At 38.9% G+C, this 27,049-nt stretch overlaps 1 protein-coding gene across 11 annotated transcripts in view; it reads left to right on the forward strand.

The window, feature by feature from the left end:
• Positions 1-26,703, forward strand: part of robo2 (roundabout, axon guidance receptor, homolog 2 (Drosophila)) — an 866,533-nt gene extending 839,830 nt beyond the window's left edge. For 8 of the 11 annotated variants that reach the window (XM_073923224.1, XM_073923225.1, XM_073923227.1 and 5 more), the window contains 7 exons: positions 2,910-3,069; positions 4,043-4,306; positions 6,393-6,601; positions 19,936-20,094; positions 20,671-20,925; positions 22,575-22,769; positions 24,125-26,703. In XM_073923224.1, the coding sequence (XP_073779325.1) occupies positions 2,910-3,069; positions 4,043-4,306; positions 6,393-6,601; positions 19,936-20,094; positions 20,671-20,925; positions 22,575-22,769; positions 24,125-24,126 (1,244 nt within the window). In that variant the 3' untranslated portion in view covers positions 24,127-26,703. 11 annotated transcript variants of the gene reach the window in all.
• Positions 26,704-27,049: the final 346 nt, after the last annotated feature.

Genomic DNA, 27,049 nt, shown 5'->3' on the forward strand with positions numbered 1-27,049 from the left:
ATCTTGCCGCCTCTGTATGTAGTCTGCGGAGAACACGCAGATACATCACATCCTCATCCCAAACGTCTTCATCTGGCATTGATGGCCGTTACATTTAGATGGTTTTGTTAATTAGAATCTGACAGAAGAGTGATTAATTACTATCCCGCGGACTGCTTCTTGGGCAAGTGTGCCAAAGCGTTTGTCCAGGGAGATTGTTGATGCAACATAATTCAAGTTTAACAGCTTTTTTTCTCTTTCAAAACTTCTGTTTTCAAAGTTTAAAGAACATTAAATGAATACTTGCAAACTTGTGAGCAAAGAGATTCCATCAAGTTTCTTGAATAGAGGTCAAAGGTTTTTTTCAGTAATTTGAGTCTTCAGTCTTTGACTATTGACATGCTGTAAACAGCTTCTTTCACCGCGCAGCCTTGAGATTTCTATTGTGGCCATGTTGGCTCTTGAGAGGTTTATAAATGGAGTGTGTATAGAGAAGTTTTACATGGTAAAATACTAGAAATTGCATTTGACAGTGCCATTGCAGGAGTCTTAACGTAGTATAGAGAATTTCAAGCATTCACTGTAAAAAATGCTGGGTTCCACATAGTTCCTTCATGTTGTCCCAACACAAATTGATTAAAATCCCTTAGGTCTTCTGCTCAGCTCCTGCTAATTGCTATTAAATCCCACTTGAAAACAAAAGGAGACAGAGCCTTCTTAGTCTATTATTCAAAACTTTGGAAGACATTACCTTTAGAAATCAGAGCTTCATCTACATTGTGTTTTTAAAAAAATGTGTCAAAACCTACCCCTTCTCTCCGGCCTGTTGATAGAAATGAGTTATTTAGCACTCATTAACTATATCGATTTTTTACATTTATTTATTTATTTATTTTTATTTTATTTTATTGTAGCATATCTTGTCCTGTCACTCAAATTCTTTATTATTGTTGTCATGTTTGTGAAGCAACATTCATGTTTTTTTAAGGTTTTATATAAATAAAGTTGACTATGACCTTGACCTAAGTTAACTTTAATTGTAATTAAAGTTGATTGATCATAGTGGCTCAGTGGTTAGCACTGTCACCTCACAGTATGAATATCGCTGGTTCGAGTCCCAGCTGGGCCAGTTGGCATTTCTGTATGGAGTTTGCATGGTCTCCCCCTGTTGGCGTGGGTTTCCTCAGGGTGCTCTGATTTCCCCCACAGTCCAAAGAAATGTGGTACAAGTGAATTGCATTAACTAAATGATTGCGTATGAATGTTTCCAGATACTGGGTTGCGGCTGGAAGGGCATCCGCTACGTAAAACATATGCTGGAATAGTTGGCAGTTCATTCCGCTGTGGCAACCTCTAAAATGGAGACTAAGCTGAAGGAAAAAAAATTAATGAACGAATTAAGTTGGTCGAACGTAAAAAATATTAAGTTATTCCAAAATAAAATCTAAAATTGTGTTGATTCAGCTTACTATAAATAAATAGTTTGAATAAGCAGCAAAGATAATTTTTCGACTGTTTGTTAAAGGGAAAAAAACTAACCAATTTCCTTTTTTTAATTCTTTCATTATTTTCTCAAACTTTGACGTGCTCCAAGTTAGTTTGAGTTTTTGTTTTTCTTCTTCTGAACACAAAATAATATATTTTGAACTATAAAAATCAAAAATTAAACAAAAAGTGCTTCAGGGGTAATTAATGTGGCGTTACTCTTTGGATAAGGAATTCGTTTGGATAAACAATAAAGTCACAAGTGTAAGGCACTTAGACAGTAAGTTAAACAAATTAAAAATCCATTATTAACATGGCTATTTTTAAAAAAACTGCATTTTTGTGTCACGTGTGCAAGCGGGTCGAGGACAACAAAAGTAAGGATTCAAGTGCTTTAATAGGATTAGTCGCACAGACAGGCAATGGTCAATACAGGAGCAAAGCAGGAACAAACAGGACATCCTAATCATAGTCATCAAACAGGCATAAGCTCAGTACATGTGGCGAAAAAGCATACAACAAAAGTGTAGGTTTGTGTCCAAAATACGGCCGGCAAAACAAAGAACTGGAAACACTTAATACAGCAAACAAAGATGCTGCCCTAAACTGGTGTGTGTGTGGTGTATAAGTAGTACAGACAATCAGTGATGATGGAATTCAGCTGTGTGTGCGTCATCAATGGTGAACAGCAACCGGTGTGTGTGAAACAGCATGATGGGAATTGTAGTTTACAAACGGTCTGCCATGAGTGGATCACTGCTGATCATGACTTATTGTGATCACAAGCTCTTTTTTTGCCAAAATGCATAGGTGTGACGCACAAGAGTGCTGTTTTTTTAATAATATTATTTTTATAACATATTCAATAATGTTAATAAAGGCTCTTTAATTTTTCCACTTACTTTTTGAATGCCTTGGACTTTTGCTTTTGACATTTCTAAGAATGCTGTAAACCTGTAGCCATTGACATCAACTGTGGTAAAATGTCAGCAGCTAGCTCTGTGCAACTCTCAGATCGTTGCCCACTTAAGCTAAGCAGGGCAGTACCTGAATGGGAGACCACATGGGAAAGCTAGATGGCTGCCGGAAGTGATGTTAGTGAGACCAGCAGGGGGCACATAACCTGCAGTCTGTAAGGGTCCCAACGCCCAAGTATATTGATGGGGACTCTATACTGCTAGCTTGATACTTGACATGTCTAAGCCTGTAACCATTGACATCAATTGTAGGAAAACAAATACTATGGAAGTCAATGTTTATAGGTTTCCAACAAGGTTCCGATGGTTTGAAATTAGCCATTGGTCAGGGAATTATAAGAAAATTTTTGGGTGATCTATCCCTTTAAATGGAAACTAAAAAATGTTCTTTTAATGGTGAAAATGTACTGGCATGTGACATAATTTTGTGTTAAAACTAACGAACACCTATGACTTTCGATATTGTAGGTGGAAAAGGTGGTAAGAAGAAGAAGACCAAAGCAAACGTCAAGCCCACCAAGATGAATGGCTCCAACTGGGCGAACGTTCCACTTCCTCCTCCTCCCATCCACCCTCTTCCTGGCACAGAGATGGACCACTACGCCTCAGAGCACCATGATGGAGGAGGGTAGGGTCCTAAACCGCTCATTTAGCTTTACTTTTCATACTACCAATTTAGTGGTCACATCTACAATATCTAGAGATGATGATCCATTTAATTACGCTTTGGATTTATCTCATCAAGTGATAAAAGCAGTGCTTTACAGTAAAACCAGCCATGCTGTGCATTAGAAATTATTCAAAGCCTCATTCTTGCTAGTTAATACCATCCGTAAATCCGCTAATAGTATTTATTTATTCCTTCGGGAGTTAATGAAGCCGCCTTTACCCAAATGATTTATTTGTTGTCTGTTATAAATAGACAAAGCGTTTCTGCCAATGTGTGATAATATTAAAGCCCTGTTTGACAAACTGTTCACGCTCAGCAACTTTTAATATACTTGCAACTCTGATGGCACTTCTCTCTGGTCTGACATCAGCGTCAACCCATCTGTATAGTTAAAAACGAAAACACCAAGGTGGTAATACAAATTAAACATCCTGCCTGAGAGGTGTGCTTGCCTTTCAGCCCTGTTAATTTCCATCTCGGAGAGTCATCCGGCTTAATAGGCTCTCTGGCAAATGAGTAGTCTTCTGCGTTGTAAATCTCACCACTGTCTTTAATGGCTTCAGATTAAAACTGTTATGTCCTACGGGATGTGCACTGACAAATTCCTTTAATGAACGTTGGCTTTATGACATGCATTATTTCAGCATGTATAAGCACAGTTCTGGGAAATAAAAAAGGGGGGAAAAAACAGAGTCATTCCGGCAGATCAGCCTGTATTCATACACGAGTTAATCCCTTTAGATTTATTGTATTGAACACAAACCTTACATAGTTACTATTATGTTTATAAACCTGAGACTCATAATATCCATAAATGTTGTGTAGACGGAAATTTTGTAATAATTCTTTTTTTTAATAAACACACATAATTGGTGGGGGTGCCTCAGGGATTTGTCTTAGGACTATTTAGATTTTGTTTCATTTGTTCTAGATATGATAGTGATGGTTGGGGCCCACCATTGCCAGTGCAGACGTACCTCCATCAGGGTTTAGAGGATGAGCTGGAGGAAGAGGAAGAGCGGGTGCCAACTCCTCCCATTAGGGGTGTGGCTTCTTCTCCTGCTGCAGTTTCCTTTGGCAAACAGTCCACAGCCACACTGAGCCCATCTCCACGTGAAGAAATGCAGCCCATGCTCCAAGCCCACCTAGATGAGCTTACCCGTGCTTATCAATTGGACATGGCTAAACAGACTTGGTAAGATTTGACTTAAAGATTTGGTTCATCATGCCATAAAATAAGGGAAACATTTGTATTTGTTTTAATTCACTACTTAATAGTATTTATATTTATATATCAGCTTTATACTGTCTGGGGTTTATGACTAGGAATTGTTTCCATGGCTAATTCAACTGTTAATTTATATTAATTATATTAAATATTAATATATTTAATTATATTAATATAATAATATAAATATTAATATAATTAATTATATTACATTTTTTTAATTCAAGCTTTTATTGGTAAAGTCTAGATCGGATGCGCGGCCGGCTGGAAGTGTGATATGCACATTAATATAGCAGCATTTTTTTATAACAATTATTAATATTTTTACAGTACTGTGACAGTTGAGTTTAGGGTTGGAGTGGGGGTAGACATTAAAAACCACAATTTATTGGGTAATTTAATAAATAACATAAATTATTCTCAGCACAACAACTGTTTTTACATTACTGTGATAATTGGGTTAAGGGTTAGGGTGGGGGTAGACGTTTATAAAATACAATAAATGAGAAATTTTATAAATAATATAAATAATTCTCGTTAACTTCTGGCCACAATCATATCCGATCTACTAACAACCGCTTTTATTGAAAACCATTGACATCCATGGTAGGAAACAAGCAAATACTATAGAAGTCAGTGTTTATACAGTAGTTGTCCAACATTCTTCAAAATATATTCTTCTGTTCAACAGAACAAAAAAAAAAAGGTTTGAGATTGCCATGGGAAAGTAAATAATGACAGTTTTATTTTGAGTGAACGATGAAATTGTGCTTATCAATTGGACATGGCTAAAGTTTGAGTTTATTTTATTCACTACTTTATAGCTTTTACATGTAACAAATGTAACATATTTACATAATATATGTACATAATTTACATATTATATATATATAACCCTAACCCTAACATTTTGCTGTCCAAGGTGTGTGACTAGGAATTGTTTTCATGGCTAATTCAACTACATTCTTCCTAAAATTATTAAATTTTAATAAAACCGAAATCCTCTATTGAAATCTTACACCACAACACTGCAAAAAAAAAAAAAAAAAGTTTCCTCAGTAGAGTTTTTGTCTTGTTTCTAGTTCAAATTTCTGAAAAGGTTGTCAATCAAGAAACGTTTTTAGACGTTGATGAATAACTTTTTTGTGTTCTTAGTCCTGATGAATAAAGGGACTAAACCGAAGGAAAATGAATGAATGAATAAATAATTGGAGGTTTTGTTGTTGTTTTTGTTGTTGTTGTTGATGATATTTGAACTAGAAACATGACAAAAACTCTACGTTTATTTGAAGTGTTGTGTTAAAAATTTTCAATAAAAGCTTGAATTTAATCATTTTAAAAAGAATGTAGTTGAATTACCGGTGAAAACAATTTGTAGTCATAAACCCTAGACAGCATAAAGCTTTTTTTTTTATAAACCCGGCATGCTAAAGCCATGCTTCATCCTGTCTTTCCTAGAGAATCCAACTTCCCACTTATTACATTCGGCACTGTAAGTGAACGACCGCCACTTGTCAGGAGGAAGATGTCATGTTGCCGCCATAATGAGTATGTTGCTCATAGTGCGTTTTTGACGACAGAGAAGAGCCCATAATTATATTCGAATCCTAAGCAGCACCACTGCACAAACACACACGGTACACACACACACACACACACACACATGTATTTATATATATATATATATATATATAGACACACAGTGGGGCTGTCATCAAACCTAGCTGTCTTGTGGGTGACAGGCCAGCGAAGACATGCCTGTGGTGGTTGCCATTGTATCCTCTTCAAGCTGCAATTAGTAGGTCATTGTGTTAGCATGCAAACCGTGGCGCTGCTGAATTAGCCGAATTGTCCCAATTCATCCGAGAGATGACAAGGAATGTTCTAGGAATACCAAATTTCGCCTGACAGACAGCACACCCCATGCTTTTCTCTTTTGTCTGGGCTTGTCTCTCATTGACACCCTTTGTCTCCCACTGACAACCCTTGCTTGGTTATGCAAATAAAAAAAGCATGGTATGTTCCTGTTTGACTTCTTTGGAATTCTCCGCAGGCACATGCAGGGTGGGCCTTACCCGCCCCAGGCCCCCGCACCACCCGTGGGCTACGTCTCCAGCACCTTAGTGTCTGACATCGAGACCGATCTCCCTGATGAAGATGACGATGATGAGGAGGATGAAGGATACGAGATGTCGCCACCAATTAGGGGCACTGAACACACGCCAGGCTCCAGCATGGACAACTTAGACAGCTCCGTTACGGGTAAGTGCACATTTTTTGCATGTGCTAAAGTCACATTGTTTCACATTAAAGGCACGGAAAGTTTATTTATATAAGAAACTCACTAAAGCTAAGCAGGGCTGAGCCTGGATGGGAGACCACTTGGGAAAACTAGGTTTCTGTTGGATGTGATGTTAGTGAAGCCAGCAGGGGGTGCTCAACTTGTGGTCTGTGTGGGTCCTAATGCCCCAGTATAGTGAAGGGGACACTATACTGTCAGTGAATGACGTCTTTCGGATGAGACGTTAAACCGAGGTGATTAAAAATCCCATGATAAAGAGTAGGGGTGTAACCCCAGTGTCCTGGCGAAATTTATTCCATTTTACTGATCATAGCCTCCCAATAATCCCCATCCACTGGATTGGATCTATCACTGTCTCTCAACTCCACCAATAGCTGGTGTGTAATGAGCGCACTGGCGCCGTTGTCTTGTGGCCCATCCAATTGGATGCTGCACACTGATGGTGGTGTAGAGTTACCACCCTCCTCCCATATGACCAAACACAATAAATACGCTATATAAATACTAGTGGTGGGCCGTTATCAGCACTAACGTCCTGCGTTAACGCAAGACTCTTATCGGGGTATAAAAAAATATCGTCGTTAATCTATTCTCAAAGTTGGGTTGGGAGCTGGGTCTATTCTATGCAAGCTATGATGACTTTCACCTTGATATTTTAGCGCGGATTAATACCTGGCCAAATTGCACTGTAGGGGGCGAGAATGAGTCTTCGAACCTGTGTGTGTTCCTAATATGAAATTACCACATCAAACGTGATGTGCTAACATGGATGCAGTTCACTAGAGTGAATCTCATTAATGTTAGCTCCACATCAGGCACCTGTAGAGTTTATGCATTCGAGTAAAACATACACAAATAAGATGAACCGGGTGCTTTTTAAAATGAATGTCGGTAAATGAAAGTCAAACCGGTGAGCCGACAAAAAATCAGCAGGATGCCCTTCTGGATCTTTCACTTGCTTCGAAGACACTACTGACTACGCTTACATGGACATCAGTAATCTAGTTATTTGTCTTGATAGACGATAATATAATTAAGGAGTTCGGCAGTTTCACATTCACTAATGAACATTTCATTCATGCCCCTGTGAAAAACTGGGGTATTAGACGCAAATAAGAAGTTAGGACTGGTGAAAGTGTTATGGAACATAATAACGCACGCCAAATGAAAAGAAGAAAGCTTCCACATTTCGCAATGTGTGTAAGTGTGTGGTCCTTTACTGACAGCCACGCGTGTGGATCTGGTCAGAAGATATGGCGAAAAGTCCTACATGACAGTAATAGTTTGATTGCCGTGTTTACTTCAATAATGCCACTAATACATGCATACTCCACATATCTTAATTCCATTTCTGTTTAGTTCAGTTATGACTTTAGTTGGATTAAGGTAATCAAAAATCACTGTTTCGAGCTTATGTAGGCCTACAGTAACTGAATAAACAGTTCGTAAACACAAGTACATCTTATTGAACATCTTTTATTTTCATCATCAATTATCATAGTAGAACAGTTTCTCAAGCAGTTTGTAATGCATTTTGGAAACAGGAGATGAGCCCCTGGTCTAATGCGCCACCTGGCTTGAGAAACCCGTTCTCAAAGACTTATTTTTAATCATTATTTGGATAGCACACATATTCTGAATGCCTTCGGCATTTGGTCTAGATTGATTTCAAGATTACCGTGATATTAATCTAGATTTTAAAAAATAGTCTGCGCCAGTAGCCTAGTGGTTAGTGCGTCGACACATAGCACCGAGGTGCTCGCAGCAACCTGAGTTCGATTCCCGTCTCAAGGTCCTTTGTTGATCCTTCCCCTATCTCTGCTCCCCACACTTTCCTGTCTCTACATCTCCGCTGTCCTATCAATAAAGGTAAAAACCCCTAAAAAAATAATAATAATTTATATCCATCTATAGTAATACACATTACATATACAAATAGTCAAGCCCAAAATTATTCATACGAATTAATTTGTCAACTTTTTTTGTGAGAGAAGACATTCTGAAGTTCTTCACAAAGAGATTTGAACCTTTGTACCGGTGCGCAGTTAGATGTCCGCTACTGATTATGTGCTTTTAGTGTATTATCTTTGAGCTCGGCAGGGGTGGTCATTTCATTTGCTCATTATCTCTTCCGTCGTTTTTGTAATCTGAAAATCTTTGTCTCTCCTAAGTCATTTCAGGATTTCGGTTTGAACCCAGCTTCGAAAGAGAAAAAAATACATAATTTTTGTATAAAAAAAAGTTAATTAAAATCCAGTTCATTTGGTCAGAGAGTGCAAATGATATGATCTACCCACATATCAAATTACAATTCAGCAGCATGTGCAGCGTACAGATAAGACAACGAAACAGAGGTACTGATCTCTAATCTAAAAGCAGCATATTTCAGTCCAGCGGGGCGCTTTGAGTTTGTACTGCTAATGTTTATATGGGAAGCGTTCATGATTTATTCACATGTGTACAGCATGTGTCGGCTTTGTTTGCCCTGCAGAGATAGAAGCATGGTAAAATGATATGTTTCGCTCTGCTTGTCTGTAAATAGATGTATTGTTTTGTCATTATGCTTGCGTGTGTGGCTGGGTGCTTGTGTTTTTCACCTGGAAATGAGCACACTGGAATTCAGTTTGTTCAGGCATTTGGGGATAAACTATAATCACTAATATGAGAGACTGACTTAAGATGGGAATGAAGGGACAATACATTTCAGGAGGGAGACTAAGATTTAAATTGCGTATCACAGTAAATTGTGTTTTCCAAAAATGTATGTCATTTTAAATTGTTTAAATTGTAATGTTGTGTATTATCATTACATTTTGTTCTGGGAGAAGAGAAAAACATTTAATGTGCATCCCCTGTTGTCTGCATTTTTCTCATGAAGATTTCGAATAACTCTCACGTTCATGCTTCCATTTCCCCATTGAAGGCAGGAGGCACTATTTCCATTTTACAACTTATTGAAAGGGTTTTATGGGCCGTCTGTCATAAGGGACAAGTGAAGGGTATGACATTGCGGGGTTAGAAACTAAAAGTCCTCTGTTCTGCATTTTAGCACAGGACTTAGACAAAAAATGAGACAGATATGTTTCTTTAATCAGGCAGAGATGTATGCATTATCATTGTGCTTGATGAGGGTGGAGGTAGATAAATAGTCATAGACGGACGGATGGATGGATGGATGGATAAATGGACAATCGGATGGTCGATAGATAGATAGATAGATAGATAGATAGATAGATAGATAGATAGATAGATAGATAGATAGATAGATAGATAGATAGATAGATAGATAGATAGATAGATAGATAGATAGATGGATGGATGGATGGATGGATGGATGGATGGATGGATGGATGGATGGATGGATGGATGGATGGATGGATGGATGGTTGGATGGTTGGATGATGGATGGAAAAATGGACAATCGGATGGTCGATAGATAGATAGATAGATAGATAGATAGATAGATAGATAGATAGATAGATAGATAGATAGATGGATGGATGGATGGATGGATGGATGGATGGATGGATGGATGGATGGATGGATGGATGGATGGATGGATGGTTGGATGGTTGGATGATGGATGGAAAAATGGACAATCGGATGGTCGATAGATAGATAGATAGATAGATAGATAGATAGATAGATAGATAGATAGATAGATAGATAGATAGATAGATGGATGGATGGATGGATGGATGGATGGATGGATGGATGGATGGATGGATGGATGGATGGATGGATGGATGGATGGAAGGTTGGATGGATGGTTGGATGATGGATGTATAAATGGACAATCGGATGGTCGATAGATAGATAGATAGATAGATAGATAGATAGATAGATAGATAGATAGATAGATAGATAGATAGATAGATAGATAGATAGATAGATAGATGGATGGATGGATGGATGGATGGATGGATGGATGGATGGATGGATGGATGGATGGATGGATGGATGGATGGATGGAAGGTTGGATGGATGGATGGATGGTTGGATGATGGATGTATAAATGGACAATCGGATGGTCGATAGATAGATAGATAGATAGATAGATCTACACTACACTAGTGCCGGGTGACTTCAAGGCCCATAAGCAGAGATCTGTCCTTTCTGAAGGCAATAAAACAGGCTATTTCTCGTCAAGTTCATTTAATCATAAAGCACATTTAAAAACAGCCACAAGACTGACTAAAGTGCTGTACATAAAACAGAGCAATATTTAGTAAAATAATATAGAGAAAACAGAAATAAACAACAGAATATATTTAGAGATAAAGCAATCGACAAAACTATTATAACATTAATAGGCCAAACTTTCCAGGTATGTTTTTAAAGCGGATATAAAAATAGATTGTGATGGTGCCATTCCGATCTCATGGGCCAGATTGTTCCACAACGGCAGAAACAACAAAAAAACTATTTATTTTGCTTATTTGAAGTGAATTCAAAGATCACTGGGACATATTTCTCTTAATCATGGTTGATTATTTATGGCATGCACAACCCTGAGTGAGTTTGTGAAACAGTGAGGGTGTTTATGGGAGTTGTAATGTGTGCAGTGAGCTCACCGTCCTGCTCCGTTCGGCTCCCATAAACCCTTGCAGTGGCTGAGGTCACGTGTCCCGAGGCGGCGTCTCCTCCTCCTCGTCAAGGGGAATGATTATGATGTTTAACGATATGCAGATGAGGGCTCGGGGCAGTGTAAATCAGCTGTAGTGGCAGCAGGGTGTTGGATGAGTTTTATAGTCCTGCGCAACTCCATTTAGCCGAGCCGTTAATATTAACTGTGGATTATTGAAATGGAAAATGTCAAAAATAGCCGCTGTGAAATCCATGATTTTTTTTTGTGTCAGCTCCATATTTATCCACTTTTTTTTTCATATGTGATTGCTGATATTTAAATTATACGTTACAGGTTTGGGGAACTTCCATTCAAAAGAACTGAATCAAATCACTTCAGATAATAGTAGCAGGCCTCCGTCGGTCCGTGTTGACCATGGATGACGTATCCTAATTCTTATCTTGAGGCATGACTGATAGGTATTTCATATTTATGTGCAAAAGACTTTTGAGTTTACTATATTTAATTTCTACAGCTTATTATCTCTTTTTATTCTGAATAAAAAAAACTATAGTAATTTATAGTTAATACTGTTGTGTTTTTGAATCATTCTATGGACTGATTTTACGTGGCAGCCATTTTTAATGCGAAACTGAGGCTGCGGTGGGAAGAAACCGGGAAGTATCGCCTGAAGTCACACAGGAACTTTGTGTAACTCGCTGTATATCTTATCAGTGAAAAGAAAGTGACAAATTTATAATTTCACCGCCTTCCGAGTGACCCAAAGGTCTGTTCTGAATGTATAGTGAAAATAAAAAGGGATACCAGACCTCATTTTTAGCTAAGTTAAGGGAAATGGCGCTTGTTAGCTAACGTTTCTTTCCCAAACACAAATTTTAGATGCCATTGAACCAACTCAAGTTAATGCACTGATTCTTTCACTATATAAGACTTATCACAATAGTGAATTTTGGCATCAATCAGTACATAAATTTAAGAAAAACGTCCATTTCCCGGTGACATTTTAGCGCTGTTGCGTTTTTAAACACCCCTGATTTGCTATTGTGCTCATGTGCTCAACAGAAATGACTGTGATTGGCCGTTAAGGTTATCAGTTAACTGCACTTCACTGATGTTTACTGAGTGCAAACATACTGATGAGTCGACTGATATTCATGGCTTTAAACTGATCCAGTGTCCGTGTATCTGTGTGAGCACTTGGTGAAAACTGCGAGCTGATGACCTTTACGGCCAATCACAGTCATTTCTGTTAAGAACCAGTGAATACTATAGCAAATCAGCTGTGTTTTAAAACGCGCTCAGCAGCACTTAAATGTTAGCAGGAAATGACCTTTTACAAAGTTCAGTACCGGGACAACACTATTACAGACAACATGAGGGTGTGCTGCAGACGACTGCATTGTTTTATCGCTCACCGGGTCACATAGGCTGAAGCAGGGAAGCGTCCCCATGGTATTGAAGTGATGTTTACCCATTCTGAAGTCACGGCAACAGCTGGAGGTTTGTGGTCCACAGCATATTGCTGCAATGTTTACAGTGCTGATCCTATACTTCCGGGTTTCTTCCCACCGCAGCCTCGCTTTTGTTACTAAAATGGCGTCCACCTGAAATAGGCATATTGTAAAGTACTGAATCAGAATGAATCAGTTATGTTTCTACAGTTGCTACACAACAATTATAGTAAAATAAACAGATTACCCAATACTGTAGTTTTCAACAACTATAGGCTATAATACACTACAATACACCACAGATTAATCTGGTAAAAAGTAAAGTATACTACAGTATTGCAGTTTATTAGTTCACTTTAGTTAATAATACAGTATCAAGGATCATTCATTAACAAAGTGTTGTAAATTGTATAATATACAGTGATGTGAATAAGTATTTGCTGATTTACTGATTTTTTTTTTCATGTTTGTCACACTTTAATGTTTCAGATCATGAAACTAATTTAAATACTAGTCAATTATAACGCAATAAAAGACATCATGCAGTTTTTAAATTAACGTTTTCATTATTGATGGAAACTACGTAGCACTGTGTCAAATAAATGTTCTAATAGCCTGATTGAGCCATATTTAGCAGCAAATACTGCAATCAAGTGTTTTCAATGACTTGCAATGAGTCTGTTACAGCACTGTGGAGAAATTTTGGTCCCCTCATCTTTGCAGAATGGTTGTAGTTGAGCCACACTGAAGTTTTTTCAAGCATTAACAGCCTTTTCAAGGTCATTCCTCGGGATCTCAATTGGATTCAGCTCAGGACTTTGACTAGGCCACTCCAAAGTCCTTTTTTCTTATTTTTCTTGTGCCAAATACATCATTAATGCCTTATTTACACTAGCAGCAACTTTTTAGCTGCCTGTCGCTCTAGGTGGCGACCTACTTCTAACACGGATCTGTGTAGGTCTACAGCAAGGAGAATACAACCAGCCTCTGAGCAAGATAAGAGAGGGTCATGTGAGCTCTACTGGTAATTCTATTGGTTGTTGCTCATGAAAGTCGCTCTTCATTTGCATAAAGTTGATGATTCTCAACTTTTTCGCCTTGCTCAACACACCCACCTGGTCACCAATGGTTGCTGTTGCTCGTGTAGACGGAGGTTGCCAGAAGTCACTCACTCTCCGTTGAAAAGAACAGTCACTTGTCGCTTTGCTGCTGCCAATTACTAGTGTGGATGAGGCTTAATGGCACAAACACATTTTCACATGATAAGATATGTATCACTTTACTATAATATGGGTCATAAGCACTATAGTATCTGCTATAAATACAGTAGTATTCAATATACATTCGTAATATTGCTTGTTTTTGAGATATAAAAAAATTGTTTGGTAATTCAACTAGGTTAATAATTGATGGTGAAATAATGCTAACTCATTGCACCCTTTTTTTTTTACATTTTATCGAGCGTTAACAGTTTATAGTAATTCAGGAGAAAGATAGATAGCAGCTACAGTATTCTAGCTTCAAACGTTTGCCGTTCATGGCTGCCAACTTCAAATTAGCAACAATTTGTGGCAAGTTCTCTTCATGCTACGCTGCGCTGTATAAAAACATTTGGGTTTGCGAACGTGATCCAGAATTTGTTTTGGCCAGAGAATTGTTATTGTTTTGCAGCTGCCAGCATTATTATTCTGCGAAGAGTGAAGGTTGGTATTTTGGGGCTGTGTTTTTTGGTGGCTGGTTGTTAGAGAGGTTGTCGTCTCTGGAGGAGGCAGGAGTTGCTGAGGCGTAGTGCAGGTATTCGGCAGGATCCATCCCTTCTGATGTGCAGCTCTGTACCCGCCGCTGTCTCCGCCAGCACATCCAATTCATTATACGCAGACTTGCTTTGCTGAGAGACGGTCTCGAGGGACTCAACTTTTTTTTTTTTTTGTAGTGAAACAAAGCCATATGCAGTTTGAGGGGAAATTAAAAGGAAGAAACTGCCAGGAAGAGATTTTTTCGCATCATATTCTTTTCGTTTTTAGACAAAAGGGGAAAACTAAATTTAGGTTAGTACTTTAAAATTGTTTGTTGTGTTTGGAGGTAATATAATGTGTTTTCTTAGAGTTTTACTGTATATGGAGTCAACAAGTAGTATTTACTTTTTATACAATATAGTGATAAAGATTTATAATACTAATAACAATATCAACAATAATTATCCAGCATTAATTGTATTATTATTATTAGTAGTAGTAGTAGTAGTAGCATTAGTATTATTATTATTATAAATTTATTATTATTATTATTATTATTATTATTATTATTATTATTATGCATGAGGGCCCTCATGGTCAAATTATTATTGTTGTTATTATTATGATTATTATTATTCACACATTTTTGTCCAAAGTAATCACATTTCTGAGGGTCTAAAAATGACTGAAAACTAACAAAACTTTACACACACAACAGAAGTGGTAAACTGATGTGGGTTTCAGAACTCAAAGTGGCTTGATAGCACCACCTACAAACTTTCAACGAAGTGACCTTCAAGTTAAGTACTTGAACAAACATTTACAGACAAATGGTTTGTTCCAGTACCTACAAAAAAGTATCTTGGAGTAAAATCTGAAACCTGACAGAAAGTTATAATCCTTATTGTATCGCATTGTAGCAAACTCCTACTAGATATTCAATCAAATCCACACCAAAGTGTGATGTCAACTAATGTCAACTTAAGCACTTAACCTTTTCCACTTCTGGGCTCACTTCTTTCTCCGATCAATTTTTGAAGGGCCACCTGTCTGACATTTTCTCTAAAATGTTTGCATGAAATGCTCAATTCATTTTTTATTTATTAACAAATAAAAATATATATTTATATATTGTTCTATATTATATATTATTTTCTATTATTAGCATTTTCTAAAAAATATATATAAAATTTTATTTACTAATAACTATAATACTGTACTTACTATATTATTTACTTTTATTAACTAACCATGTTTTATATATATATATATATATATATATATATATATATATATATATATATATATATATATATATATATATATATATACATATATTCTACGACTGACTCAATATCTATTATTGATATCTACTATTCAAAAATATACAGACAAATGTAATGTAAATCTGGTGAAACGCCTTGATCTGATAACAGTAGGGTTACAGCTGGATATTATTGGGAGATCGCTGACAGGAACAGTGAACAGCTCCACCAGAGCGCGTCTGAAGCTCAAATGCAAGTTTATTTCACAGTCTATGACAGAAACGCCATTGAGCTTCCCTTGACCCTCCTGTATAATGGGCGCGTGACCGTTATAAAACACTCACAGGGCATTAATTTGGACAACTATGTGGAAATATTAAATAGTTCACACAAAAATACACAAAGAGAGACTTTCACTTCATGCATAGTTTGTGAATGAACAGACTTACGTGTAGGCCTACTAGTTGTAGACGCGATCATGCGGCTGTTTTTGTGCCGAGTTTGAAGTTATCAATTAGAGAACAGGAGAAAGTACATTACTTCCATCATTTTAATTTAGCATATTAGTTATGAATTCCAAAAATGATAGTATAATATTGAGAGTTCATTTTCTTGCGGCCCACCTGCAGGATCGCTGAGAAGCAGCGAAACTAAATGACTGCACTGCAGTGTTTATTCTTGTCGAGTGTTTTACAGAAACCGTTTTAACTTGGAAAAACTGTGACAACACATCCATCATAAATCTGTCACTGACACCTAATTAGTTCAGTGTTAAACTTAAAGCATGCTCGGAACCAGCAAATGTTACCTCGGCAACCACTGTAACTCTCTTAACTTTACTCTCGGATCATTAAACTAAAGTCGTGCCATCTCGCATCGGCTTCCCCGAGGATGTTTGTGCCGGGTTGCCATCAATCAGAAAAATCCATGCCATAAATCTGACAAGTGCCAAAGACGAAGAGCAGCACGCAGCCGTGTGGTTGCTTTGATCACGCTGCGTGTTTCCGTGTGTGATATCAGCTGCTTCACCTCAGGCCACGCACAGGTGCTGCGTTCTTTTCCCATCACAGCAATCAAAAGAAACCCGGCTTGTGATGTGTAGTCAAGTGGCAAGTGTACGTTTATATGCAGGATGAAAGCAGGATTGGTTAGCGGATTCAAATTAAAATACTCCTAACCATGCTGGAACCGCTTGGATTGGTGAACCAAGCAATATTAAATGGCATAAATCTTTTCGCTGGGACATTATTCTTTTGTGTGGGTGTGAATCTTGGTGTGTTTTATTTTCCTGTTAAGATATTACGCTTCTCTACAGCCTCGTTTACACTAATACGGTTTACACTTATACACCAATTTTAGTTTTGAAATGCATAAGTTTTGCTACAGTTACGCCATTCATTCACATCTCCCCGGAATTGTCGAGCCCTGAAAACTGAGCTTTTTGAAAATGCTGAAGAGGCCATTTTTCGTTTGGAAACAGTGCTGCTCCTTGTCAGTGTAGATGGGGAAAACGAAGACATCTGAAAACAGAAGCTTGGCTGCAGACAATCGCCTATCTGATTAGGCCCATTTCCTCAATATTAATTGCACAAAGTTGAGTCTTGCATCCTTTTCTTAAGTTCAGACTTCGTAAGTTTGATATGGAAAACAAACTCCCGAGGACACTTCGGGTAAAAACAGTATACTTTATAACGTCATTCGCATCATACTGGCTACGTTGTCTTAACAATAAAAATGAAAAAATTATAAGAGGAACTGCCTATTTTCATTGAGATATTAACTTAACAGAGACTAAAAGTGTTGAGGCATAGTGTAGCTACATATTATATGACCGTCATCTTCACTGTATGCATATTCATAACAAAACGGAGCCTATAATATTACTGCCTCCTTTCGTTTTTCTTCAAAAAATATGAAACACACCCTGTCTCCTTTGCTGAACATCAGTTTTAATAATCAATAATGGCCAATATGAAAGTATAACATACAATATGTATACAAATTAGGAAATACAGGCAAGCTCAGCCAAAACGCATTACCTGAGAACAAGTAATAGATTCAAAAGACTATTACATAGAGACAAGATGAATTAAATATCACGTTTGACAAGTATACTGAGATGAAATCCAGCGGTAGATCCTTCATGAACTGTCCAACCTGTGCTGCTCTCACCCCGGGAGCTGTGCTCAAAGCACCTGCTGACTGCCTGGAGCTCAGACGTGCGCATACACTGCAGCGCATGCCAGAGTGTGTGTGTGATTGTAGCTGACGCTGACAACAGAGGTGCGGATCCAAATGCAGGGTTTATTAGCAGGATAGTCAGGCAAGCAACAGTCAACACAGGAGCAAACAGATGTATACGGGCAATCTAGAGTCGTAGTCAAATAAACAGGCAGATGGTCAAAAAGACAGGCAGCAAACCGGAATAAACAAACAAAGGTTGAAACACGGAAGGAAAACGCATCATGAAGTGTGTGTGTGCTGTATTAGCAATCAGTTCAGCTGTGTCTGTCTGCAATCATGGGAATCTAGGCCAGGTGTGTGATTGATGCATGACTGAATCTTGTAGTCCATTTAATGGCGTATTTGTAGTTCTATGCAATACCTTGTGTTTACCAGCAATCATGATCGCTTGGGACCATGACAGTTTCAGTTTTCAGCGGTGTAGTGTGGATGGAGATCTTTTCAGAAATGCTAGGTGAAACGCCAGAGTGGACGTGGATTGTTTTCATTCTAAAACTAAAGCTGTTTCAAATCTAAAACAATGTTAGATGTGTTGCTTTAATTTTCTTTCCCTGATTAGGGAATTTAATTAGGAGAGTTTGCTGTAAAAAAATTGCAGAATTGTATCTCTTTACAATAAAAAATCTTAAATATAAAAAAAAAGTTTTAAAATGGATTATTGGTTATTGGTTCTCAACCCGATTGGGTAGATTTACTTGGACATGGGAAAATTAAGATCTGTTAAAATGATTTTAAGATCTACAACACAATATTTCAGTGAATTTGACATTTTAAGACTGGGTTAAAGTGTTGATGATTTTTGTGTGTGTGTGTGTGTGTTGAACACAAAATAAGATATTTCTAAGAATGTTGGGAATCTGTAGCTGTTGGCATCCATAGTAGGAAAAGCGTAGTATGGAGGACTACTAGCAGTGGCGATTATAGGAGTTATTTTTTATTGAGTGGGGGGGGGCTTTTTTGTCATGAGGCTTTGCCAGAACAGATAAAAGCCTCAGGACACAGCTTTTTTTTTTTTTTTTTGGTGGGAGTAAAATAGTGCGAACCCATGCCACCCCGCTAGATCTTTCCAACATTTTTCAAAACATTTTATTTTCTGTACTCAAACAGCAGAATGAAACTCAAACAGCTCAGGCACCAGTGGAGGATGAGTAAATGATGATAGAATATTCCTTTTTGAGTGAAGTATACCTTTAAAAGGAAATCTGTAGATTTTGGCTGGAATATGTCAAACTCGCATATCTGGTCAATCTAACATCCATCCGGCCGTCCCCTTCAGGCTCTATGGTGAACGGCTGGGGCTCGGCTTCAGAAGATGATGACAGAAACTTCTCCAGCAGGAGGTCTAGTGCCGGCAGCTCTTCTGACGGCTCGCTCTTCACCCATTGCAGCTTTGCGCGAGCCCTGGTGGCAGCCGCAGACAAGGCTGGTTACCGTCTGGATGGCACCAGCCTGAGCAAAAGAGGTCGGTTTTGGAAGAAACAAAGGAATTTCAGTCTGGAAGTCTGCTGTCGACTACAAAATGGCTTAATCTTAACAGAATAATGCTTCTTTTCTGCTTTCCCATGTTATGCTGGCGAACTCTCGCTTTTATCTGAAGGGTTGTTGAAAGCATGGTTCAAATACTAACATCTTTATGGTGGGTTTTGGTGACGGCTGTTTTCACTTAACAGGATTTCGGCTTTCAGCAATGATTCAGTTTACGCTTCGAGTGACTGAATCAACTGGAAAGATCTGATGCTTGAGTCTTCAGTTTCTTTTACATGCTTCAGGTTGAACTTCCTTCAATCTTCTTGATTGCCTAAATCTTCATCCACTGGATTTTCAGAAGTCTCTTCCTTGACCTTTTCCCCAACAGCCTGAAAATGAAACGTATTGATTGGTGCTGCTGCTTCTGAATCAAACTAACTATCTCTCCAGCTTCCCTTTCAAAATTTGTTTATCATCTCTGTGAATATTGTTGCTTTTCAATAACATAACATGCTAACCGAAGATTTTCTTTGCTCTCTGCAGATAAAGGTCTACCTCATAGACCTCGTCCCGCTAGCCCGTTCTCCACAGATGGAAGCACGGTGGGCACACACAGTCTGGGGCACCAGCGGGCAGCAAGGCCCACACGTAAACACAAAGGCCCTGGCACTGTCCCGAACCGCCGTGATGCCAGTGCGGATGGTGAGATTTTTTAATGAAGCCTGATTTGGTTTGGACCACTGGTGTTCACTGTCCTGCAAAGTTTAGCTCCAACCTGAATCAGTGTATTCATAATCACTCTAAACTTCCAGGAATGTTTATTGGGATTACTCTTTAAAGACTGGTTTAGACCAAATATTTAAGTTACTGAAATGACAAATTCTAATAAATAATGATTTATTAGTAGACAGTAATGTCATACCAAATTGGTGGGGACGATTAATAATCATAATGGAGTTGGCTCTTGGGGTATTTCAGCCTATTTCTGAAGACGGTAAAATGAACCTCATAGTAAGCAGCAGATCTCTCTTGCATGTTGTCTTGAATTAATGTGGTACTCAACATTTGCAAAAGGAGACAGATGGGGTCATGTTTCAGTAGCTAATTTCCAAGTCATTAAAATAATTTATCAAATACAACACAATCAATATTACCCTTTTGAGACCATTTGTGCAGATACAAAAGACACCTACTGGCAAATGATGATGGATGCATAATGTACATACATGAAAATGATGTACCTGTTGTCTCATGTGGCTCTTGTCGCTTCTGTTCCAGATCTGCCTCCACCTCCAGAGCCTCCACCCTGCCAGACAGCTCGCATCCCCGGGTCGAGGAACGTTCCCCATCCCTGCGACCGCAAAGCTTCCTCTCTGGAGAGGCAGCCTATGATGGGCCTTGAGGAAATGAGAAGTTCCTTGGACCGGCAGGCCCGAACCTCATTGGACCGCCACCAACAAGTCCAGGACAGACTGGGGTCCATAGAGAGAGGAGATGAAAGCAGAAGAGGACAGAAAAATGGTCCCTTTTCAGGTAAAATGTTTCATTCATTCATTTATTTTTAATTGCTTTTCCGGGGCCAGGTCGCAGGGGCAGCAGTCTCAGGAGAGAACCCCAGATTTCACTTCCTCCATCTCCCCTGGGGAGATCCCAAGGTGTTCCCAGGTGAGCTGAGAGACATAGTCCCTCCAGCGTTTCATGGGTCTTCCCCAAGGCCTCCTCCCAGTGGAACATGCCTAGAACACCTCCCTTGGTAGGCATCTTGGAGGCATCCCAAACAGCCTCCTCAGCTGACTTCTCTCGTTGTGGAGGAGCAGCGGCTCTACTACAGGCTCCTCCCGGGAGACAGAGCTCTTTACCCTATCTATAAGGGTGCATCCTGCCACCCTCCGAAGGAAACTTATTTCTGTTGCTTGTATTCGAGATCTGGTGAGACCCAAAGCTCATGACCATAGGTGAGAGTAGGAACGTAGATTGACCGGTAAATCAAGAGATTTGCCTTTTGGCTCAACTCTTTCGCTACTATCACGGACCGGTACATCGACCGGTCGAAACATCGAAACCATACTAGAATCAAGTAATCCAAACCAGTATAGCCATGCTGTTCATTAGTCTGTCTTGCAGGGTTTAGTACCAGACTTAATTAAAACAACTGAACTAATTAATTGGAGTGCTTAAGAATATTTTAAGCTTAAGAGGAACCCGGAGCTCAAGGAGCATCAGACAGCACTGACCTAGGTTAACACCAGCTTAAGCCTGAACTTGGTCATCAGAACCAAGTATTTCTTAGTTAACCAGATTGTTCAGAAATACATACTGGTCAACAAGCTTCCAAAATCTGATTGCTTCTTCTGTAGGACAGAGCCAAACCACGTCTGTTCAGCATATCACTCGTAAAGGCCATAAGAAAAGTCTTCTTGGAGTTTACCTTTTTTTTAATTGGCATAAAAAAATACCTTTTTATGAAACACTTGAACCTGATTTTACATGTCCACATGAGTTAAATCACTCTGGCATGGTAAGCATGCTCTTAATTCAGCAAAACATGTCTGTAGAATATTATCTTGCTATCATGGTCATCAGATGCAGATGTTTGACAGCACCAGCTGTGGGCCCTTGGCATTCATTTATAGTCCCTGCTGTAAGGAGGCCAAGCTGGAGCAAACAGATTGCTTTGTCTCTCCTTCTTAGTGAGCTCTTCCATGGCCAACACCGGCCTTCTCCAGGAACCAGCAGACAGGAGGCACACTTAGCTGCACAGATGTACCCTAATCGTTCCAGCCCTCATTTTTCACTGTATACACACACATGCTGCAATGAAGCCCAGCTCCATCTGTGCCTGTCTGATCATTAGGATCCACCATTCTAGGTTTCTAGCCCAAATGAAGCATAAAGAACCAGGCTTGGATCTGGCTTGACATACAGTAGAGGGGGATGTGGGTTGGGAAGCCCGTCTGGTTTGGTCTCATATGTCTTCATTTTCATCTTAAACTTTGCTGTGGAGGTTCGTTTAGCCATCTGAGCGTATTGCTAATGAGTACGGTTTGGTCAAAGCTGGCGAGAGCAGGTCACCTCAGAATTAGTTAGAGAGAAACCAGTCAGGGATATGTTACAAGTGGGAACAAGCTAGCAAAAATATATTTGCCACTAAGTGTGTGGTTTGGATTTTTGTATATTTTCAGAAGAGGCCCTATTGCCATACAACAAACCATCATTCCCATCCCCTGGTGGGCACAGCTCATCTGGGACGGCCTCTTCTAAAGGGTCAACGGGTCCTCGCAAAGGAGAAGGGACGAGGGGACAGCACCAGCGCTCCACCACGGAACAAGGAGAAAGCAGCTACATGGGGACCAACGCGCAGTTTTCCGGAGAGTTATGTGAGTCTGAACAAGTTCAAGGTGCATGGAGACAGCAAACAAGAAAGTTGACAAGCAATTTTGATTAAAAAAATCTTTGCACACTGGTCTTAATTTATTCAAATGAAGACATTTCAATTGAGATGAAAGTGTTTTTAGGGGAAAAGAGTGATTAGAGTGTTTTGTGTTGAAGCTTGATAGTGTAATCTGTAGGTGTGTGATGAGACACAAGACTGGGTTCACGAGAACGATTTTTAGTCTTTAAAGAAATCCTCAATGATGAGATATAAATTAGAAAGGGCTTTTATTTAGCTGAAAAAATAATTAAGCTTCTATTTGAATTAATTATATCCAGTAATGAACATGTAAACTCAACTGGCAGGCAAGTAATTGCACAAAGAATTATAAAAATAAATAACATTTTTATCCAATAAGTTCAATTAACAACTGCTGTAGTTCAAAGTAATGCTCTCTTGAAACTCAAAAAGCATCTTTATATTTTTCTTTAAGCATAAAAGGTGATAGCATACGACAAAGAACAGTCTAAGATATGGTTATTATTGCCCTTATTTGTATATGACAGTATGTAGAGAGGAAGCAATGTTGAAAGTTGCGCAAACCGGGACTTAAACTGTGCAATGGCACTATACTGTACACTCAGAAATAAAGGTACGAAATCTGCCACTGTGGCTGTACATTTTTGTTCCTAACAGGTCCTTAAAGGTACATATTAATGGCTCATTTATTAATTAATTTTCATCCGCTTTTCTGGGGCTGGGTTGCGGGGGCAGCAGTCTCAGGAGAGGACCTCTGACTTCCCTCTCCCCAGACACTTCCTCCAACTCCTTCGGGGTCCAGAGGCGTTCCCCGGCCAGCCAAGAGACATAGTCTTTCCAGCGTGTCCTGGGCCATCCCCTGGTGGGACATGCCTGAAACATCTTCCTAGGTAGGCGTCCAGGAGGCATCCAAAACCCATCCAAGATGCCCAAGCCACCTCAGCTGGCTTCTCTTGATGTGGTGGAACAGTGGCTCTACTCTGAGCTCTCCTGGGTGACAGAGCTATTAGTAGATATAAATCAAATGTGTACCTAGTAGTACATTAAGGGTACAAAATTGAACCTTAATAGGTACAAAAGTGAACCCTAATTGTACTAATGTTGACCTGTTTGGTACAAAAGTATACCTTTTATAAAGGTACCATGCCAGTGACAGATTTTGTACCTTTATTTCTTTGTGTGTCAGCGCACTGCCCAAAAGGCTATTGGCACTGACCATGATCTGCTTGTGAATCCAGACATATTGTCACACCCATACTAATCAATGTTGTGTTGCTTTTTATTTTTTTAAAACTGACTGATGTGTTGTATTATTTACAGAGTAAGCATTTTGGATGGAAACTGAAGAATGCCTTTATCTGTTCTGGAAAAGCCTCAACTGCTTGGTGCAGTGGTCTTTCGAAACGTCAGAAGGAGAAAAGAAAAAAAATGATGACAAGGACAAACTGTAAATGTGATGTAAAGATGGACATGCAACCCACAAGATCCGCAACATCCCTCACCTTCCTCCTTAAACTATTCATTCACAGAAAAAAAGAAAAATGTTGGGGACGAAAAAGAGAAGAAAAAAAAAAAAACACAATGTAAGGCCTGAGATTTGAGTCGCCCAGCTTTGGTGAACTTGTGGAAAGGAAATCGAGTTTCCTGTAAATATATTCTTGACATCGGAGATCGAAAAATGACATTGTTGTTATTGCATTGCTATGCAAGCCGAGTTCCGTTTCCGCGCTCTCCTCCCTCTTACGCTGTTGGTCGTTTGTACGATATGTGAATTGATGGGCTGTGGTGCCATAGAAATTATGTTGTCATCCATCATTTGTTAATACTTCTCATGAATTAATTGTTGTCATTATGATAATTATTTTAATTAATTATTTTCTTTTGCACTGCAATTTTGGTGATAAGCACAAAACCATAGCTCCTGCTGACATGAAGAATTGGAGGAAAGGAAATGTGAAGGGGAGTTTCTGTACTGTAACTAGAGATATGAAAATATATAACCGTGTACAGAGATATATTAAGATATGCCTGCATCTATGCCGGCGGGAAAGACTTACAGTTCTGATGAACTTTTGGCGATGGGGTTCCCGCGAGAGGAGCCAGACCCTCTCGGGCTTGGAAATGCTCACGGATGGGTCGGGAAACTGTTTGCAGGGAAATTTGTTTGGTCTCAACACATCCCCCTACTAGTTAACAACACTCAGTCTAGTCCACTTGGTCCAATTGGAATGTTTTTAGGCCAGATCTTTGAGCTACACTGGACTACAGGTACCAACTTTGCCTCTTCCCCTTCCCACCGTTTGCCGCTAGCTTGTTTTGCGTTTTTTTGAGCATAGCAGAAATAGACATCAACATGGCTAACGTTTGGAAGTGAATTGTTCATTGCGAGGTAATTGGGCTTTTTTTTTCTTTTTTTGGTCTTATTTTGTTGATCTCCACTCCAAATTAGATTCCAAGCACTTGAACCGTGAGTAATTTAAAAGCCATATGAACAAGACTACAATGCCCCTGCCTTCCCGTAAGGCTTCTGCCTTACTATAGAGGTCTTGTAGACGTCAATTCCCGTGCTCCGATCTCGAGTGGAGAATCAAGTCAGGAAACTTAATTTCGATTTTTATTTTTTAGCACTTATCTTGATTCTTTTGTACATTTCCGAGTCCCAAAGTCTTGTTCTACTTTACCTATGCAGGGCACTGAATCACCAACGCAATCTCACGCCAATTCGTAAGTTTTCGATTTAGTATCTAATTCGCATACATAACATATACGTTTTAGTCTGCTTTCCTTATCCCCAGTGAGGTGTAGGATTAGGGATGGGGTTTGAGGACAAGCCTTCTTTTAAAAAACGTACATTTTCATATGAGTGAAATCGTATGAATTCGTAACACATAAAATAGTTACGTTTCCTTGTGAGATTAGGCTGGATTCTTTAACGACATTCATTGGTATCTTGATTCAGATATTCGTCCTGTACTCTTATGTGGAAGTGTCGAGCTAAAGCCAATAACGTTATGCATTTGAGGTTTCGAAAAATGTGGTTATAACGCTCACATGATCACTAATGAACGTTGGTTGTGCAATTTATTTAATTAATAATTTTTTCACATCCTTGGTGTGCTGTAAAACGTCAATTCGACCTCCAGAAATACGTTTCCACTGTCTCCGGCCACAACATACAAAGTACGTTTACCAAACAGTCCAGTTGGTTCTTTTTTGCTTGATGAAATTTTACATATATAAATATATTATAAAAACGAAATGTACAAAAGGCTGCTCAAAAAAAGGATATTTTTTACTGTGGAATCTTCAGGAGTTACTGGTGAAATGACTGTTTTCTTTCGTTGTTTCCGTCGTCGTTTTTTGTACAACTATACAGAGGAGAGCTCTCTCAAAGCGGGCCGACGTCCCGCTCCACGTCTTTCTCTCAGAAATCACATCATTTCAGCGCTAGTGTCCAGCGGTTTGGAATAATGAGGTGCGAACGAGTATCTCAGGTGATTTTACATCTATATCGGTGGTGTTGATGTGGGTGTATATAAATGTATATATTCATATGCATCCTCACTTAAGAGAGTTCATTCCATGTTCGCTATTGAAACATTTCTCCACCCCTTGTACCTGATGGATTGCTATGCTCTCTCTTTCTCTCTCTCTCTCTCTCTTCCTTTTTGGCCCTGTCGACAGTGGATTTCCATTCCTCTTCCTCATCTGAAAACGTGCCGGTACACTAAATGTCCATAAGACAAAGATGTCACTTACAGAACATACCAAAATTAATATTGATATTTCTAATGTCTAATGCATTTTAGTGTCTTTTTTAATACTTGTTTCTTTAAACATCACAGTGTTGTTGTTTTTTTGTATTTATTAAGATAATAAAGGTATATTGTGAAAAATTGCATCAAGGTTTGGGGCGTGTTTCTCCATTTTTCCTGCACTCTTTGTCTTTCAAGGGCTGAATTGGCGGAATTTGAGATGCTTGGATCATTTTTTATCATTTGTATGCTCAACCTCCTGCTGCGTTCTCAACAGAAAGCCAACAAAAGGATGATAAATACAAGAACGGTGACAAAAGTCATCAATCCTTCCCAGAGATGAGACACATACTGTTGTTTTTTTTGTTGTTGTTTTTTTTTGCCATGTTCTCTTTTTCTATTCGGCTCTCCATCTGTACCCTAATGACTTATATGTATGTTTTTCCAGAAATGTATTACATACTATAAAAAAATAGATACTTTAAAAAAC

The sequence above is a fragment of the Danio rerio genome, chromosome 15 (genome assembly GCF_049306965.1).
Source record: "Danio rerio strain Tuebingen ecotype United States chromosome 15, GRCz12tu, whole genome shotgun sequence".
NCBI classification, from domain to species: Eukaryota; Metazoa; Chordata; class Actinopteri; order Cypriniformes; family Danionidae; genus Danio; species Danio rerio.